General features: G+C 40.6%; 1 protein-coding gene across 1 annotated transcript; it reads left to right on the top strand.

The window, feature by feature from the left end:
• Nucleotides 1–428: 428 nt before the first annotated feature.
• On the top strand, nucleotides 429–18778 carry LOC108232954 (junctional protein associated with coronary artery disease). Its single transcript, XM_017411116.2, has 4 exons — nucleotides 429–625; nucleotides 8347–8782; nucleotides 10626–14485; nucleotides 15544–18778. The coding sequence occupies exons 2-4, from the start codon at nucleotides 8454–8456 to the stop codon at nucleotides 15576–15578; spliced, it is 4224 nt and encodes a 1407-aa protein (XP_017266605.1). The 5' UTR covers nucleotides 429–625; nucleotides 8347–8453; the 3' UTR covers nucleotides 15579–18778.
• The last annotated feature ends 1187 nt before the right edge of the window (nucleotides 18779–19965 follow it).

The raw sequence follows: 19965 nt of genomic DNA, 5'->3' as shown, positions 1-19965 counted from the left end.
AACTAGTTTGATCCAGTGGTTAACTAGTACTTTAAAAAGTCAACTAGTTAGCACTTTTGGGCTACTAATGCAGCAAAATGGCTGACTTCTGCTAGTAAGTTGGGCAAAAGTGTCACTAGTTGGCAAAAAATTGTTTCTAGTTAGAGTATTTGTCCATCCATCCATCCATCCATCCATCCAGCTGGTACCTCCAGCAGTTGTTTGTTCAACTAGTGCACCAAAATGTTGACCTATTAACCAAATATGCAACTCGTGCAGTCAAGTTGAGAACTCGTGGGCAAAAAATGACACCTAACATTAAGGGTATGGAATAAATACCCACATGGCTTGCCATACACGTCCGTAGTTGTCATTCAAGTCAACATGTGAGGATGAATGGGGGGAAATATGACTGTTGCTATGAAAAAAGGGAAAGTTCAGAGAAACAGTTCGGAAGAAACCATTCTGACATCCCTTCTGTGTAGCTGCCTGCATGTGAGGAGCCCACCCCACCTCAGCTGGAGTGAGGAGAGCCCAGTCCAGGCAGCCAGCAACCAGCGCGTCTCTGCCTACCAATCGGCATGCTCGGCTCAGGCTCCGTGCACAGCAGCTGAAGCTGGGCGCAGGGGGACGAGCATCTTCCCAGGTACGCATCTCTCCGCCGACACACGCCCTTTTTATTGCTGTTTGCAACTATTTGCTGCATGTTTCCCGGTGTATCTGCTACATTTTTTTTATTTTCAGGGAGGGGTTGCCGTATCTTTTCATTTTTTTTCCCGTGTATATATGTGTATGGCTCACATGGACGGCAGGCGGCGGATCCTGGTAAACACGGACGCATCTGCAAACCCTGCTGGTTAACCTGCACACACCTCAGAATGTGTCGACAGATGAGCGCCGAGCCGCACATCTCCACCTCCCCGGCTGATGCTGATGCTGGGGATGCAGGAGATGTGCGCGCGCTCTCTCTGCTGTAGCTGCATGCATATCTCCGGGAAATTTTTGCAGCGGGGTGATGATTTGCAAGCGGCTTTCGTCAAAACATGACTGTATTTTCAACTTGCGGGGCGTGCAGCTTTTTTTTTAAATAGGCGCTGACCTGCGGCAGCTATTTGGGGCTATTTAAAAAGAAAACCTGTTATTTTGTGCCATATAACACTGCAGCATGGCTGTAGGGAGGCTAGGTCATGCTGTATCTATAATGCATGATGTATCAATCACAACAGTGATATTTTATTGATAACTGTGCAATGATACAATTCATTATTCATTCATACAGTGAATGTGTTTTTCAGAGGATGGGTTTTAGTTAACAGAGGGGCGCTCTTGACTAAAAACTTGTGCTTTAAATGAGTTTGCAGCAGCAGCCTTCCTGTGATTAGCCTGCTCTCCCTGTCACTAGGTAAAGATGTAGGTACACTCCCTTTAGCAGTTAGGGTGGTGCTGCCTGCTAGAGCTGATGTGTTACAGTGGCCACTACCTGTGCATGCAGTCTTCCAGGCCTTCTCTCCTGTGGGGTGCTTGTTTTGGATCCAGTTAATTGAAAATAACATTAAAAAAATGTTTAATTTAAAAGTAAATATAATCACCCTTCATGTTAAAGTTGAGTTTTCAGGCTGCCCATGAAAGTTGTCTGCGGAAGCACAAGAAAACTGTCGGAATTAAAGCCGAAAATGACTGAACTCTTAATTATTGGCTTGTAAATGATGCAGTAAGCAGATTTAACATCAGCTGACCTCATTGTTTTCTCCTCCTCATTCACAAAACTTCAGCATACTTGTGTTTGCATGTGTCAGGGAGCGTCTGTTTTGTGGTGACTTGTGGTAGTTTTGTTGTTGCTATGCAAAAAGGGGCTCATGTGCCATATTTCCTCTGCGATCATTTGAAGCTGTGACCTTGTCAAAAAGGAGCCTTGTGTGTGGGCTTTGCTCTGCTCTTCTCTGATCAAAAAGAAACCACTTTTCTGCACAAAGCTCCTCTTATTGATCAGGATGTCTAACCAGTTAAAAAAAAAGTCTCCTGAGTGGATTTGTTTCGGTGCATTTTTCAAAGCGCAAATTCGCTCCAATTAAAAGTTGGAGGACTTATACAAGAGGACCCCTGATTTCAGCATGCCTGGTGATTATTTTAAATGTTATTTTTGGCTCAAGCTGTCTGCTCTGTAGAGTTTCAGTGGCATTTATAAACTGGCCAGACTATTTTTTTAATAATGTGTTGTCCTTGAAAATGTGGTCAGTAGAGATTTTCTGCTGAGCTTCATGTACATCTGGACTGTATTAATTATCTCCAGGCTGCTTGATGATGGGTTTTAGGCAATGCGGAGAATAATATACAGCCTCTGTGAAGCCCCACACCAGGGGACAACTCCAAACTGCAAACCGCACCGTGGACAAAGTTATGGAGTGAGACACGTTAAGGTCACTGTAAGGTCAAGAGGAGCAGAGGAGAAAACTCATTTTGGAAACTGTTTGGATGTTTCCGAGTGTTTCTTATGGATTATTTAGTTCATGTTTTGTTGGGACTTTATATCTTGTATATTTTGATTTGTTCCAGAGTTCAGTTTCTGTGTTGTTGTTTTTTTATATATAAAATTGTCCTCAACATCCACCAACACTTAATGTGCTCGCAGCAAAAACACATTTTATAATCTCAGAGATTAGGTTGTTTTTATTGAACTTTTTGCAAGACATAACTCAGTTTAGTGCTGCAAAATTGACTCTGCTTATCATGAACGAAGGTAAAGTCAATATATGAGCTGCAATAAAATAAACAGTAATATCTTTGTAGTCTGCTTTAACTAAATTCAGCTATTTTAATGCAAAAATGTCAAATTTGGTCCCAGCTTGTGCTTGACTTTTGTCACATTAAATAAATGTTTTTAGCTTTACTGACAGTCCGCACACACTGTAAGAAATCTCTGTAAATTTACTGTTATTAGAATGCATATAATAATACAATTATTGGCATAAGGTAATGAATAATTAGTATAAACTGGAATTTTCTGACAAACAGAGCCACCCATACTCAATAACTGGCAACATAAAGGAGGCTGAATCAATTTTAATGAAGTTTGGGGGGGGAAAGCAGAAATAACTTAGTCTGCAAATCTTATTTTAAGGACAGTAGTAAGTCTTCACATTCACTTCAGTGATGATTTTAAGTTGACCTTATGGTGTGGATAGTTGTTTTGTCTCCGTTTGTCCTGTGATGGACCGATAATCTGCAGGGTCCAGTCTGGCTGCCATGAACAGAACAAAGCAGATTCAAAAATTAGATAGATTAATAAAATAACAAAAGCTTTACACCTTAATGCAGTGTCATTTTTAAAAAATACTGCTCCTCAGGAGCCACCGGCCTGCAGCGTTTAGACATATTTCTGATTCAAATGATTCAGTCGCCTCCTCGGCCTGTCGTCATGTTCTGCAGAAGCCTTTTAATGACCCATCAGTTTAAATCCGGCGTGTTGAAGCAGGGGAACCTCTAAAACATGCAGGAGTACGAGTCCCGAGAGGCAGGGCTGGGATACGCTGCCTAAATGTGTGATAAATCTTTACAAAGTGAAAACAAACCGATCAGCTGACAAACCCAACAATTTGAAATCTGGTTTCTGTCAATTAAAGTTACAGTTCAGAAGTTTTAAAATAAGTAGGACATGATGCATGATCTCGTTAACATAAAATTAATATAAAATAAAATAAAATAACCTTCTGAATTGTATTTGTGGAGCCTTATTATTGCCCACCACTGAGTGTTTGTGTGTTCATTTGTCTGTGCTGTTAGCAAAATATCTCATGAGAAACTGGACGAATTTTAATGAAACTCTCAGAAAGTAATTCTTGGATGAACAACTGAGTACATTTGGGTTCAACCTGATTCAAAATGGCCGCCAAGCTAAGCAGCTCTAGCAAACACCAAATGCAATAACTCAGCCTATTTGACAAATATTGAGGTAAATATTGGCAAAACATATTCTAAACACAAGATCTGTTTTTAAAACTTTGACATTACCTATGGGATTCTGCTCGTTCTGTTAGCAAAATATCTCAGGAACAACGGGACAAATTTTAAAGAAACTTTCAGAAAACCATACCTGGGTGGACATCAACAACTGGAGTCAACCCAATTCAAGATGGCTGCCAGATGACCTCCAACTCGGTCAATTTTACAGATATTGAGCTAAAATTTAGTGTGGTAGTAGCTGAGCATCATCCACAATACATACTCAGAGCTGTCAACTATGTCTGTTAGCAAAATATCTTGTGCACCAAATGTTTTAATGCCACAACTCCAGCCCGATCATACGAGGATTTTTAACATGAAAAACAAAACGTGTTCCTTCAAGGAATGCTGGGTCTTTAATTGTAGTCTGTCAGTGACGTTCAGCAGCAAAACTTAAACGTTTAACAGCTTCACAGATAAGCCACGTCCACTAATATAAAAAAAGCACAGGATGATAGTTACAATAAGTGATTTAAAATGTCTTAAATCAATGGATGAATGAGACTGCTGCACACTGTGACAGCAGGCTCTGATGCACGGAGACTTAAAGCAGACGATGTGGAGTTTACTGTTGCCTTGCCTCTAATCTTAGGTGCCAGACAATTATCTGTCTGCACGTCTTTGCATCACATTCAGATAGGTTTTATCACATGAACACCTTCCACAAATAGCAATCCGGAAACATTAATAGAACTGGTGTTTGTGGTGTTGAAATAGATCCGAGCAGAGGCTGAATCTTGACAAACTTTCACACAGCCCTCCACCAATTTGCGGCAGTCTGCTTTAACACAATCGCCTTCGATTCGGCATCGTTTAAGTGTCACATTTCTAATGGAAAATGAAAACTAATCCACTGTTTAAGTCCCTAGATGATTTGCCAAAAATGCTAACGTGTGCAAAGCCTTTGATCAATGTGTTACAGCTTTATAAGACAACCACTGTCATCTCCAGGCAGGACACACTGTTATAGCTTCTAATTAATAAATCAGACAGGCAGGCCTGCTTCTGCATTCATTTATCAACACACTAACAGGTACTCAGAAAAAATCAGCCAGTCATAAACCATTTGCCTTTTCTTTACTACTTGTTGCAGAAAATTTAGAGCCAAATCTAATATCCATTAGTCAATAGAGAAATAGTGAAACCAATAAGCATGAAGGTAATTATTATTGTCATTATTCAAGATTAATGGTTTGGGCCATTTTTCAACCAAAACCGATTTTGTTTCTATCTCTAAAGCAGGAGGATTAGTTGTACTTTAATAGAATAATAATTTCTGGAAATGATGGGCACATTTGAATATTTGAACCTTTTGTTATTATTTTATACACCCAAGAAATAATCAAAGGTAAAAAAATGAACAATTAAAGGTAATCATTGCAAAGTAGGAATTCAAACATAAAAAGGTTACCCTGAACTCTATAAAATGGTGCAGTTTGAAAATGTTTACTCCAATAGTTTTCCAGATATATTGATATGTAATTCTGAAATGCGGGTCCACACTCAGTGTAAACAAAGCACTTGGCTGAATCCGCCATCGTGGAAACTTGAGTCACACGATTGACCTACATTAGGCCATGCAGGTAAACAAACACAGCCAAAAGGTTTATTGTTTGACCTATTTTTAGTTTTTGTAGACAAACAACTGCCTGTGGTAGCTGGCATCTGGTCACAAATTCTAATAACAAATTTTTATTTTAACGACAGATTAACCATCAGTAAGAAAAACATATTTTGCCTATTAGGTTTATTATTTTATTATTTTATTTTTGTGTCCAGTCTTCATCAGGTAGAATTACAGGAGTAAAAATCCAACACAAACCCTCTTAAAGAAACCTTTTTTTAACCATTTATTTAAAGATAATGTCATTTAAGAGAAACCTTAAACACTGTTTGGATTCTGTTATTTTACGATATATGTGGTGGTTTGGAACAGTAGCTCCAATTTCAGATTTTAGGAAGAAAAACAAAATCTTTACTAATGATAAAAATAATTTGAGATCAAGACCGTTAGAAGGAGGGGTGCAGAGGGTGACGCAGCCCCTCTGATGGTTGCCAGAGGACATGCATGTCCAAATACAGAATTAAAGGAGTAATTTAAAAATTCATAAAAAAGAAAAAAAATCATTACTGTTGCACATGCAATTTTAGAAAATCAAAAATATGCAGCATATTTTTATTCTCCATATTCAAATAAGACAACATGTAGTTTTATTGTGGACACACTGCAGATATTTGGTATTATGAGATTTGTGGACATTTAGGGTCATGCAAATTCACACATTTCCACATCTATGTTTGAGATTTATCATAGTTATTTTACTTCTAGATGCACACTAATGATCATTACAGAGTTTAACACACAAATTAGAAGTTGTTGGACTTTGACCAGTGAATGTATCACATTTTTTGATTCTGTTTTTCAGAAAAATTACTCGAAACTTGTGCATTTAAATCATGCATTTTTAGAAGGAGTACTCTGTCCAAAACAGAAGTTTTTCTGATTGTTTGCAGCTTTAACAGGTTAACAAGATGCTGCAGATAGAGTTGTTCAATCATTTTCCTGTTAGCATGGTGTTATTATTGAAGAATTTCCAGTAGTTAAGTTTTCTGACGTTCTTACAATATGGATGTATAATTTAAAAATTTCAGGTCACAACCATCACAGATTATAAGTGGTGTTCCCCAGGGCTCAATCATGGGGATCCTTTATTTTTTTAATAATATAGATACTCTCCTTAGGTTCCATTTTTATGAAACACATTATTCAGTTTCACAACTATATGGATGACACTCTGCTGTCTGCTAAACTCATTTCCTTTATTTCTTTTTTGTTTGTTTCAGGGAAAAAATGACTGTTTTACTCTCAGTTTCAAACCCAACAATGACTAAACATTTTTTTTCTTTTTTGCTTTACATCCATCTTCTCCTAATGTGTCTTTATTACTCCTGACAATTCCACAATCAGTCCCTCCTGTTAGGTTAAGGAGTAAATTCCTTTCCTTTTGATAGCTGATTGGTTTTCTTTCGTAAAGCGCATCAATTATCTAATTTGTTTTGTATACGTAAATCTTACAGCACATCTAATCTTATTCACATCCCTGTTACCTCTCATATTGATCATCACAACTCTCTCCTCTTTGGTGTGCCCAATAAATTAATCCTTTAACTTCAATTGGTCCAGAACTCTGCTGCCTGTTTTGTCTAACGAATGTCACATTGAATTTAAGATTCTCCTCACTCCTAAAGCTCTCCATACTCCTCTGAACTGCTCCAGCCTCACAGTGTCAAATTATTCTGATCATCTTTCAGTTTTCCTCTCCATCTGTCTGCAGATCAGCTGTCCTGGCCTCCCGTCTCTAGAAATCTTCCCCAATATCCATCCACACCGCAGAGCCATTTAAAACCTCCCTCAAAACTAATCTCTTTAGACTGCCACATCTCATATAACTCTGCGTTCTTTTCATGTAATTTGTGGATATGTTGTTCATGTTAGGAGAGGATATTGAGCATTTGTCAAGTAGAACTTGATTGCTTTGAAGTTTAATCAAATTTTATACTGAACTGTCTGCTTTAAATGCTTTATAAATAAGGTAAAACGTATACTGGAGCACAGGGGTTGGCTATAAAGTTTTATGGTGTCTGGACTTCAAGTAATCATTATGAACATGTATAACTTGTATTTTGTTTGTTTTATGTCAAGCTTATTTTAAAGTTGCTCATTGCAAAGTTGTGAATAGCAGTCAAAAACACATTCATAAACAAAATCTGCACAATTGTATTTCTCATTAATGGATAATGTGTCCTCAAGTTAAACATTTCTAAGCAAAATTTATGATTGGATGCCAAAAACAACAGATGGAATCACTGAAAAAGGGTCAAACAGTAAACTTCCTGGTCTAAAAGAGCCGCATTTCTACCTAAACGTTCTTTTAAAGATTCTACGCTTGTCCAGTTTTGCCACATTTATTTACCTACAGTGGCTACAGCCTTCCTAATGTAGGTCAACCAGCTTCCACCTGGTTTCCAGAAGATTTAAGCACTTTGTTGACATTGAGTGCGCACCTGCATTTCAGAGCAATATATCAATACGTCTCAAAAACAACTGGAGTGAATTTGTCCAAACTGCACCAACTGATAGTTCAGGTTAACCTTTTTTTATGTTTGATTTCATACTTTGCAATGAATATCTTTAGGCTTTTTTAAAGCAAGCATTTGGCACAGCATGTGCTGAAAACAAGTAGCACAAGATTATGAAAAGGAATACAAACACTTATTTTCCTGAGCGTCAGCTGCTGCTTTTTACAAATAACACTGTTTTGGTTTTGCTGCATGCTGTTACAAGTTGCCTCCCTGTTCTCTCTTCAGTAATGGCCTCTGCTGAGCAACCGTGCTCCAGCTTCCACCAGCAGCACTGCGCATAAGGCAACACACCCACCTTTGCCCTCCCGCCCAGAAGTGAGAGAGACGCCGCCATGTACAGCGTGGAGGACCTCCTCATTTCCCATGGATACAAACTGCCCAAGAGTGGCCCTCCGTCTGCCACGCCTTATGATAAGCGCCCTGCCGACTGCCAGCGTGAACTTGTGGACAACAGGGCTGGCCGGGGGACGCTGAACGGGTACGAGGCGGACAGGGGGCCCATATCTATCACAGGCATCTATGGCACCAGGCAGGCTCTGGTGAAGGCTTACCCTGCCACAGACAACGAGAGTGGGGAAAGGAACCAAAGGAGAAAAGAAGCCGGTATTGGTATCCTAGGTGATCCTCAACCCTTGGGTGATTCTCTTGCAACAGACAGTGGGTGAGTGCTTTTCTTCTCTCTTTTGCAGCACCCCCCACACCCTTTTACTTTCTCTTTTTTCTCTCTAACCTCTTCTCACTGGGGCCCTTCAGTATTGCATGCAAAACTGAGTCTGCACTGCGCAGGATTTTTTTTTTCCTCCCTTCTCCTCTCTTCCCCTCCTTACAGAGCTGCAGAAGAGTGGCTGCAGCAGCACCACTGACATATCTTAAGCTGGAATATGAGGAAATATGAAAGGTGCCTTGAGTTGTTTACATGCCCGCACAGAGACGTGGCTTATGCCTCTGCGGTGCCCACTTCTGCTCCGGTATCGTTTTCACAGCCTCCACCAAGCAGGCAGATGTAAACAGCAGCATTAGTTGGTGAGCAAACTGGAGGAACATGCCTGAAGACAGGCGCGTAATCACTCCACTGTAAACACTAGCACACAGAATCACACCCAGCACGTGCTCAGTGATGTAAGCATGTTGCTGGGCAAGTGTGCACAGCGCAGCTCCCCTCAGCCATACAGTAGCATATGCTGCTGAGGATGATCCATTGACTTTGCTGCTTAAATGAAGGAGTACATTGACTAACAGGGCTTTTGTGCAATGCAGATATTTGAAGAAGCTCTGGCCATATGAGAGTTTTCTACACAATCGGAAAAATGTAATCGTTGGTTTAATGACGGCAATTAAAGTTTTAAAAAGCAGTAAAAAGCCTTGCTTCTTATCTAATCATAACAAAATGCCATCAGGATGGAAAGACCTGATGATGATATGGCAAAATTTCAACAAACAAACAAAATATTTCTCTGAATTATTTGAAAAACATCAGAAAATGTTAACTAAAGTGCAACTGAACAAAATGATCTGTGATATACTCTGAACACTAACAGAGCACAAGATTTCTGTTTAAAGTTTTGGCATGAAAGGCGGCGGGGGATATGCATTCCTTTAAAAAAAATGCTAATTTTATTAATATATTTGTTCCGTTTAAAATAATACTGGCACTACAACCTCTAAAATAGAAGTTATGGAAGAATAACTAAGACAACATCTTTTCACATAATTGACATTTCATATCAATTATATTAAGTGTTTTTTTTAAATAAAGTTATAGAAAAGCTTATGATATTTTATTTTAGTACCAGTGCCAATCAAAAAGAAAACTTATTTTGACTTTATTGTAAAAACAGGTTAAAAACTGTACAAATTATTGTTAAGAAACATTTTACTGTATGTATTTTTAATGTTAATAGTATGTATATCATATTGTTTTTCTTGAAGGAGCAGTGATTCATTTCTCAAAGAGAGTTATGTGATCAAATAAATACATAAATAAAGGCACTTTTGCTTTTACATCAGATCAGGTAATGGGATGGACTTACAGTACAAACATTTTAAGAGCCACAGTCACCGGCCAGATGACCAGTTTTCAAGATAGGGTCAGCACAATTTATTATGCAGATCATATTGCAGTAGCATCACAATTTCATGATGTCTTTAAGGAACTCTGAAGTCGCTGACTTAAGCACTTCTGTCTCATATGTGCTGGCTCGTCCTGATTAAGTTGTGTTGGAAAGCCGATACGGCCACAGCCAAAGCGCTTGCTCGCTGCTGACTTGGACATGTCATTTTTCATCTTTAACAATGAGAAACACTCAAAGACTGGTATGTTGTCATTAAAATTTTATGGGTGGTTCTCACATGTGCCAACTTTCTGGGGGAGAAAAAGAGAGGATTAAAACGAACATAAAACTAACAGTGAAAGCCTTGGAAGAATTTACCTCAGTTTTATCCATCGGAAACTCTCTGTTACAGCTTCAGCTGTCTCACTAATACTAAACATTTTGTTGTTACAGGTTCTATGATGTTCCTAGTTTGACTTACTCAGAGCCACTGAGCTATGATGAGCGGGATATTTCCTACTGGAGGAGGCGAGGCCAGGACTTCAGCATCCTGCTGGACTACGCTGACGGCAGGGAACTAAGGGCCTCCGCTGGAGCATGGAGGCCACAGGCCCTGATGACAGCAGAGGAATACAGGGCGGAGAGGCAAGCCCAGCAGCTATGGGAGGACATTTCCTGGTTAAGGGACCCAGATGCAGGCCCTGGTCAGCTAAGGGTGACTGGGGAGAGAAAGTGCCAAAGCCTGGGTACCGAGGAGTGGAGGCCTGCAGTGGGCATGGGAAGGCAGCTGTCAGATGGGGATGGGGAAAGGTGGGCTAAGGACCAGTACCGCCTGAGGACACCTGAGGGTTTTTTCCACCCTAGAACTAAAGCAAAGTCTCAGTCACTCCCCAGAGTTTTGTCACCGGATGGAAATGATTGCAGAGAGCTCATACCATCAAGACCGAGCCTACCTGATAGGCAAAGGTTAAATAGCACTGTTTTCTCTGGTCCTTATAGTAGGTATGTCTATGGTGGTGGTAGGAATGGTTGGGGTAGGAATGTTGGCCCGAGCAGCCATGTTGCACTTTTACCAAAGCCCAGGTTCAGCAGGCCTTTAAAGCCTCCGTCATATGAGATACACCAGCAGACAAGGGGTAGCGCAGAAATGCTCGCCATAGAGCAGGGTGCCAAACAAAAAGACAGATCTCTCTATTATCCACGGGGTGGGGAGCTGAGACATGACTACTTCGCACAACACTCTGCCATCACCGGAATGGAACCTCCTGGCTACATTCCACCCCCTTCATACAGGAGAGCCCCACCCCCAAGAGGAGTTTCAATCAGTCGTAATGAATTGGCAAACTTAAGATGGAGGGCAGAAGCTTTGCAAATGCCCATCTCAGATCCAGGAAGGTGGCTAACAAGACAGGGAAGTGGCTTATGGTTGGAACAATATCAGGAACGTAGTGCGTCCTATCGAAAACAGGTACATTCGCTGGAAGAACAACCGAGTCTGGCTCGTCAATTACCCATTGAAGACCCAAGAGTGAAGCAAATCTCAGGAGGGCCTAGCGGGAATTCTCTCACTGACTCAGACAAAATCCGAAACATCACCAAGGAGATTCCATCTGCTAAGACTCTAGGACAATCTACACATGATAGTGCCTTTCCTCCCCAACAGGGGCCAGCTCCCAACACTGAAACCAACAAAACAGCTCTCAATGACAATGACAGCAGTAACCGACGGTGCAACAGGGGTATTAAAAAAAGTGAAAGCGTAGGTCCTGAACATACTCGTAGTCATATTTTTCCTTCATCTTTTCTTGGCAAACCACCACCACCCCCTTGCAAACCGGCTGACCAGGGTGTCTCTGAAACGGTGACAGAGGTAAAGAAAGTCGAACAACATGAACCACCAGAGAAAGAAAAATCCAAAAACCTAAAAAAGAGACTCAGCGAAACAATTTTTTGTTTAGTGTCTGTCCCCGTTACTCCGCAGCCCACTGTAATGATTCGTGATCAGAATAACAACAATGAAAAGTCACCAGACCCAGCAGGCAGTCCTAGTGACAACAAAACTGGTCATTTAACAAACCAAAGTCTCCAAAGCACATCGTCAGCTGAAGCTGAGCTGCAGGCTCTAACTGGTAGCATAGCAAGCAGCAAAACAAGCAGCAGAGCGAGCAGCAAAATGTTTAAAAAACTACCCTGTCGACCCCCTAAGATAAATCATTACAAGGAGCTGAAGCTGTCAGGAACTTGGCCTGCAAACCAGTATCGAGATCAGGAGACACAAACTAGCCCAGAAGCTCGAAAACCCAGCCCTGAGAACAAGGAAGCACAACAAGACCCTATCCCTCCTGACACTGATGTTGCTACCGATAGCAGTGCCGTAGTGGGCACTGCCTTCACTTTTCCAATAAAGGGAGTCAAAAGCCTGAAATTGTCAAGCAACAGCGCCTTCTCTCTGACCTCCACCTTCTCCAGCCAGCTGAACAAGAGCACAGCTCAGCAGCCAGCAGTACCACCCTCAGGAAACGTGGAGGAGGCCAAACCAGCAAACAGTGGGCAAGAGCCATTCGAACCATTTTTGATTAAACCTACAGTGCAGCGGCCATGGGATGCTGTCAAAGAATTGGAGACCATTAAAAAAGAAATTCAGGATCAACAGCAGCAGCAGCAGCAGCAGCAGGTCAGCAAACAACCAAGTGTTGACAAGTGCATAGAGGACCTCAATGAGGCCTACAAAGACATCTTAGAGCTAGGCACTGCCAGCAATAAAGTCCCCAATGGCTCAGTTCAAATACCTGAGCGCATTAAAATCCGGCTGACATCAGAACCTCTCAACAAGCCCAGCAGCCTTAGGCGCAGTGCTGTAAGCTGGTCTGTTGACCCAGAATACAGAGAAGTGAAGAGCGCGTTTTCCAGGCCTGCAACAAAGTCGGTAACCTTCAGCAAACAGCTCAGAGAGGAACTCCCAGTCCCACCAAGAGAGACAGGATTCAGAGAATACAGGGTTGTTGCACATCTTTCACGTAGAAGGAGCAACGATGGCAGGACAGTGAAACTAGACTTGCCCGATGAGCCTATCGAGACGCCGCTGTCTGACTTCAGTCCAACAACGCACAGCACAGCAGCTGAGGTCCCGTGGGCAGATCGACAGCCCATGCAGGATGCCTCCACACTTACCAGTCCTCCAGATTACGAGGACATATGTCAGGCTTTGCGTCAATCTAAAGACCCAACAGATGCCAATAGATTGTCCGCAGGCCATTCTAGACCCAACGACGCAGAGACTGCTCAAGATCTTGGTGTCGACTCTGAGGAGGAGTGTCCTATTTGTAAACGGGAGCTTGAGAATCAGATGAGACAGGGTCCGCTGCCTCCCCTTCATGAGGAGAACAGCTCAGACAGCTCAGCCAATCAAAATGGAAGTCCACCACAATGTGCTGCATTAGAAAGTCCAGCCGAAGACTCAAAAGCCGAGGAGCCAAATGACTCGAGTTTAAATCAGTCAGGGCCTGACCAGTGTGCAGAAACAATGGAGCAGCACTCACTGGCGCAAGAAGGAGACGGTGAAAAAACAGAAAATGCTCAGGCAGAAAGCTCAGACAGTTTGTGCACGGATAAGCCTGCTGAAAACAAACCTGAAAGTGGATCTACTGATGATCCTTCCTCAATATTACCAACCGATCAGCCTGCAAACTCAGAAGTTACAGAGGAACCATGTGTTGATGAAACCGTAACTAAAAAAGTAGAATTAGAAGAGGAAAAAAACAGTTCAGGAGAAAAACCTGATGCAGTCAAAAAGAAATCTGTAGCAAAATGTGAGGGCCAAAGCAACACTTTGCCTAGAGGCAGGAAAGAAATAGAGAAAAAGTCTGTTTCTGTCCCAGAACTTCGATTTGGTCTACGAACTCATCTGGGACGAGACCATTCAGGGTTGCCTGAATTTCCGCCAGACAGACTGCCACTCTCAGTTCCCCCAAACCTAGACCGAAGGTTATCTCTAAGCTTAGAGGGGGAGAGGAGGACCAGAGGCCCTTCCCAACGAATAGAAGCACTGCAGAACAAACTGGCTGTTTCTCCAGGTCACGTGGCGGTCGAACGGATTGCCAGGATGAGAGAGGTGGACGTTATATGTCGAGTGAGGCGCCTGAGCATCCGGAGTACTGACTCTGGGGAGGGGGAAGCAGAAGGGGAGGGAAAGGAAGTGGAAGAGCTCCACGCTGTACCGCAGGAAGACAAGGAGAACAATCAGGAGGTCACTCATTCGCAGCAGGGTGCTGAGGAGGCAGTGTTGCAAGATGAGCAGAAATCATCTCTCTCAGGTGAGAATAGAAAATAGCTTTTACAGCCAATCACTGTTGTGTGCAGGGACGAAACTGTCACAGTTTTTCCTTGTTAGCAGCTTCAAAACTCAGTCACTATTACAATTTTAACACTTAAATTTAATTTAAACCTGATTTAATTACCATGCTTAAATAAACTCTGAATCAGGTAGACCAAACACAATTGAGACACCTTTTCCTTTTGTCATCAACTACACAAAAGCTAAATATTTTATATGATATTTTACAGAAAAAAACACATAAACATGACACATGAAACGTGATTTCCACATGTGACGTATGTAAAACACATTTAGCACATTTTCCATGTGATTTTGGGTCATTTTTACCATGTTCTTATGATGTTAACATGTTCAATTTATGTGTTTTTTCCCATAATTGTTATGGAATATAAAAAAATGCCATCATAAATTGATAAAAGAAAAACATTGTATTGCCAGAAGTATTTAGCCACACCTGTTAATTGTTGAGTTTGGGTTTTTCAGTCAGAGTTTGGGCTCGGTCTCTTATCTCCAGTTCATTTTGGACCATGCTATGCTTCCAACTTTGCGGCAACACTTTGGGGAACGCCCCTTTTTATTTCAACATGAGTGCACCCCAGGGCACAAAGCAAAGACGTGGTTTGATGGGTTTGGTGTGGAAGAATTTGACTGACCTGCACAGAGCCCTGACCTCAACCCCACTGAGCACCTTTAGGACCTTCTTGTCCAACATCAGTCCCTGACCTCATAGATGCTCCACAGAATAAATGAAAAATGGAAATCCCCACAGAGACAATCCAGAATTTGCAGAAAGCTTTCCAAAAAGAGTGGAAGTTGTTATTGCCAGAAACAATAATCAGGTGTGGCCAAATATCTTTGTCCTTATAGCTACTGTAATAGTTGTTTCGGTGGTTTGAGCTGCCATTTTGTTTTTGTTTGTCTTGTAGGTGTATTAGCAGAGTTTGTACATTTAAACCAGCATTAATGAGGATCACTGTTTTCTGCTGCTGTTACTTTGAGAATTCATTTTTCTTTTTCTTCTTCTCCAAATCCCAGAAACTCATGATCCCAGCCACGGGGAGCCAATGTAGAACAAAACTGCGTCCATCGTCTCTGTCAGAGGTTTTTAGCTCCAACACTGTGACCTGGCTGCCTACTAGAATGCCTTCATCTCATCTCGACACTGAAATGGCCTTCTTGTCCGACAAGAGCATTGTGTACACCTTCACCTTCGGCGCTGCATTGGACTACTAAGAGTGCTGTTCCACTGCCAAAGGGAGGTGCCTCGTTAACTTATGGGGGCAACTTCCAACCCAGATCCTTCCCCAACCTTCCCAAACTGACTTCCCACACCTCCCCCATCTGTCCTCCACACCCAGCCCCATCCTTTCTAGCGTTTCTACTAGTTAGTCTTCTTGTAGCGGCTTGTCCTTTCTTGTTCTCCCCTCCTTATGCTTTCTCTCATTAGCAAACATTATGCAATTCTGTCATGTGTACTAGAGCTTCTAAAATGTGGACGGCGGAAACGTTTTCCGCACTCTGGGGAGCAGTTATTAATATGAATGTAAGTGTTTATGTCAGCATAGACATAAAGGGGTTATTGTCTCGAACCTGTTTCTGTTTAACTTAAACTACACCAAATTTAACTGATTGAGGAGAGCTGTTTCAGAACTGGACATCACTGTCTTTGGCTAAAGAACTGTTTTTAGTTTTCAGAGGAAATAAATGCGCCTTTCTTTCTCCGTTTTTGTTTTATAAGATTTAATGACATTGTGCTTTCTCATTGCTTTTGTACACACTGCAACCATAATCCATAGATCTCTTCAGTGAAGAGTTACTCTATAATACATGACATGATAGAGCAGTTGATAGATTATATCGGTTCTACGCAGGAGAGTTGCCTTTCTTACATCTGTAAATCCTGGTCAGATCAGGCGAAGTTCTCGATTAGTCCCTGATGAATTCATTGTAAAGTTCAAATTTCCAGGTAATTTCAGGAAGCAATAAAGGTACAAGCTAGTGTTGAGTAATTTTAACAAACATTAAAGATGGATATAGGGGTTTAGAATTAAAAAAAAAGAAAAGAAAAAAGAAATGTAGAGCAATATTGTTGTATTTACAGCCCAGTGGTGTAGTGGAGCTACCTGTAGGAACCATAGTTTTCATGTGAACAGGTCATTCAGATCATTTTACAGGGAAATTGAATCGTGTCAGGGTATCTGGGTGCTTAAAGTAGGGTGAGTGCTTTATTTCGTGACATATATTTACCTTCATACATCTGTGAATCAGCATTTCACTGAGTTTTTTCTTTTTTTTAAACCATCAGATTGTTATTCGGTTTGCATAATTGTATAAAATAAAGTATATTTTAAATATTTTAAGAGAAATTTTGTATTTAACCATGGAATTTTATTTCAACTCACTTATATCAAGCTAGAAGTATCATATCTGTGTATAGTATCATATTGAGAGTAAACATAATTTTCTAGTGCTTTAAATTCTATCACAGCGATTTAAGGACGACCGTGTTTGTGTGCCTTGATCACACGATTTGGTTTCAGTTTGTGGTAGAGTTCATCACTGCAACACTTACCAGGATGGAAACTTTCTGATTGTGCCACGATTTCCTGTTTGATAGTGCTTTTTCTCCATAAGCTAACAAAGTCAATGTTTGACGCTCTTTGTGGTATTTGACTCATGAATACATCCGAGGTGTATTTTCTTCTGTTGGTGGTCGAACCCGACCTGTGTCTGATCTTTGTACGTCTTCCAAGTCATGTATCGTTATGTTGTCGTTCCTCAAAACATGTTAACGAATAAAATGTGGGTTTTTATTTCACCTTTCTTCCCCAAATCCTTCCTTCTCTCTTCTAGTTTCCTCCTGTCCTTTTTTTTCTTTTTTTCTTTAATATTTCCTTCTTAACTTCCTGTTTTCTTTTGGTTTTCCTACTCCCGTTCTTGGTTTTTCCTCCCTCTCCTTCTTTTTCTTTCCATCCTTCCTTCCCTTTCTGTAAAGTATTCTGCTGTCACTAACTCTTCTTGCTCAACAGGATACAACAGGCCACCCGTTTGCTAAACACGAGAAAAGAAATTAAAGCTCATATTTTAAAACTTTAACAGAAAGTGATCCATTTGTGATTAACCACACGTTTGCAGTTCTGTGTTTCGTTTTGTTTGTGTGTGTGGGTGACACATGATCACAGTTCATCTCCTAACTGTTACGTAGCATTTTACAGCTGTAGCATCCGATCAGCTCAGAACTTTGTCTTGATATTTGAAGCATTTCCTGTAAATCTGGACCGCCCGTTGTTCGCCTCGTTATCTGTGCATTTCATCCCACTTCAGAAAATGCCAAATATTAACGTACGAAGCACTGTTCATACCTTTTTACAGACAACTTACCGCTCCGGCCCGAGTGGTACAGTAGCATTGTGGATCCTTTCTGCTCTTCATGTTGTTTATCTGGAACGTAGGAACACTGAGTCAAAACTGTGAAATTCAATTAAAACGGAAAGATTAATTCTAAAAACAGTACAGGAGGAGGTTTAGTGTTTGAAGCCCTTTTAGTCAGCATCACAGGAGGACAAGCTGGCTCACCGGTAGCTCATCTTTGATTCATTTTGGACACTGAAAGCCCCTGCCTTTGTCTTCTATTTAAACTGCCCCTAACAACATTTAAATTCATCCCCTCCAAACAATTGGCATGTCAGGTACGCTTGAACATAGTGTCATTTGACTTTTTGTACTACAGGTTACGTGCAAACATGAAGAAATTATGCACACTTGTAATATTTTCTATTTTCATACGAGATTTAAGTGCTTTTTGTACTCACAGACATCTTTTTTTCTTCCTTGCATGAGATGCAAGAGGGAGGAGGAAAAAAAATGTTTTTCATAAAGTATATTTGCATTTAGTACTCCAGTAATAAAACCAGTGGGCAAGACATTAAGTTTCATAATTTCATTTACAAAACTATGCCAAGTATTTTAAAGCTATTTTTTAGAGGAAATCAAAAGAGAGCTCATTCATTTTCTTTTTTTTTTTCTTTCTTTAAGACATGCCTTTATCTTTGTATCTATAAATACAAGCATAATCCATAGTCATGATTGTGCTACTGTTGTATGATACTGCAGTCTGATTCATAAATAAACTCTTTGCATGAATATGTTTGTTTGTGAATAATTGTTGCCTTCTACTGGATAATAGACTTCATGTCCTCAGGGGAAATAAATGTGGGGTTTCTGTTGAATATTTCAGAAAAATACAACATTTTTGGTATAAAATGAACAATTTTCAAGCAAAAGATCACAAGAGGATAAGACAAACATACATAACAGTCTGTATTTATTTCATTTTAAAGCAGTAAGAAGTGAAAGTGTATCTGCACAAATGTGTTGTCTCACATTTACACAAATATGAAACTGTTATGTTACTTTTGTTCAGACTTCTTGCAGAAACACATAATCTGATTGTTTTTTAAGGAGATCAATTAGTCACATTACATTTTGTTTTACAAAAAAACTTATGATCTGCAAGATCAGGTGTTTGTTTTTTCCAAAGAAGAGCTGGAGGCTGAGAAGAAGGCAGGTCCACATAAAGAAAAAAAGAAAAAGTTGACATGATGCACTGTCCGTGCAGCATTTATTGGTGCTATAACTCTGCCTATTTAACAGATAATGAGCTGCTATTTGGTGTGGTAGTAGTTAAGCATCTTCCCCAGCACATATTTCACAACACACTGCACAACTTTATTGATTAAAACCTTAACAATAACTGTTGGAGTCCGTCCTGTTTGTCTGTTAACAAAATATCTCATGAACCATGGAATGGATTTCAGTGAAACTCTCAGAAAGTAATTATTGGCTGTAAATCTACAACTGTGTCAGGAGGCGAACCCGGAGCACAGACTCATCTTAAATACACCAAAATTTAATTTCAAATAAATGAACAAAGGCAAGGAACGAGGCAACACGAGCTGAGGGACATGAGGCAAAAGACAACACACAATAAATCAGCAGAGTAGTGAAGAAAGTGACCGGGTTTTAAAGGCAGGAGGCAATTAGGGGAAGTGGGCACAGGTGAGAGAGAAATCAAGGAAGTGGATGGAGATGGGCGTGACAAGAAAACAGGAGCTGACCGAGGATAAATGGGGAAAGACAAGAAGCAAAGACAACGAGAACTAAACCAAAACCCAGATGACAAAATAAAAGAAAAGAAAAAATAGCCCCAGAAACCAAAGCATCAAAACATAAAGCCAAAACAGAAACAAATACTAGAATTCATAACAATCTGATTACCTTTTGGATAAGCAAACAAACAAACAAAGCAATTAAAGATGGCCACCACAGCCAACTCACCTCAGTTTTTTACAAATGTTGAGGTAAACTTCAGTGTGGCAGAAGCTCATTTCCAACAAATGCTCAAAACTCTCAGAGATCACAGTTTTGTATGAGATGCTCTTAGTCTAAAAATCTGTC

Source organism: Kryptolebias marmoratus, linkage group LG20 (genome assembly GCF_001649575.2).
Source record: "Kryptolebias marmoratus isolate JLee-2015 linkage group LG20, ASM164957v2, whole genome shotgun sequence".
Taxonomy (NCBI): domain Eukaryota; kingdom Metazoa; phylum Chordata; class Actinopteri; order Cyprinodontiformes; family Rivulidae; genus Kryptolebias; species Kryptolebias marmoratus.
This window is presented reverse-complemented; position numbering and strand designations above follow the sequence as displayed.

Excerpts from the sequence above, each read along its gene's own strand:
- LOC108232954 (XM_017411116.2), top strand. The coding sequence starts at position 8,454 with ATGTACAGCGTGGAGGACCTCCTCATTTCCCATGGATACAAACTGCCC. Across the intron at positions 8,783-10,625 it reads TCTCTTGCAACAGACAGTGG|GTTCTATGATGTTCCTAGTT; the intron begins GTGAGTGCTTTT and ends TTGTTGTTACAG. Across the intron at positions 14,486-15,543 it reads GCAGAAATCATCTCTCTCAG|AAACTCATGATCCCAGCCAC; the intron begins GTGAGAATAGAA and ends TCCAAATCCCAG.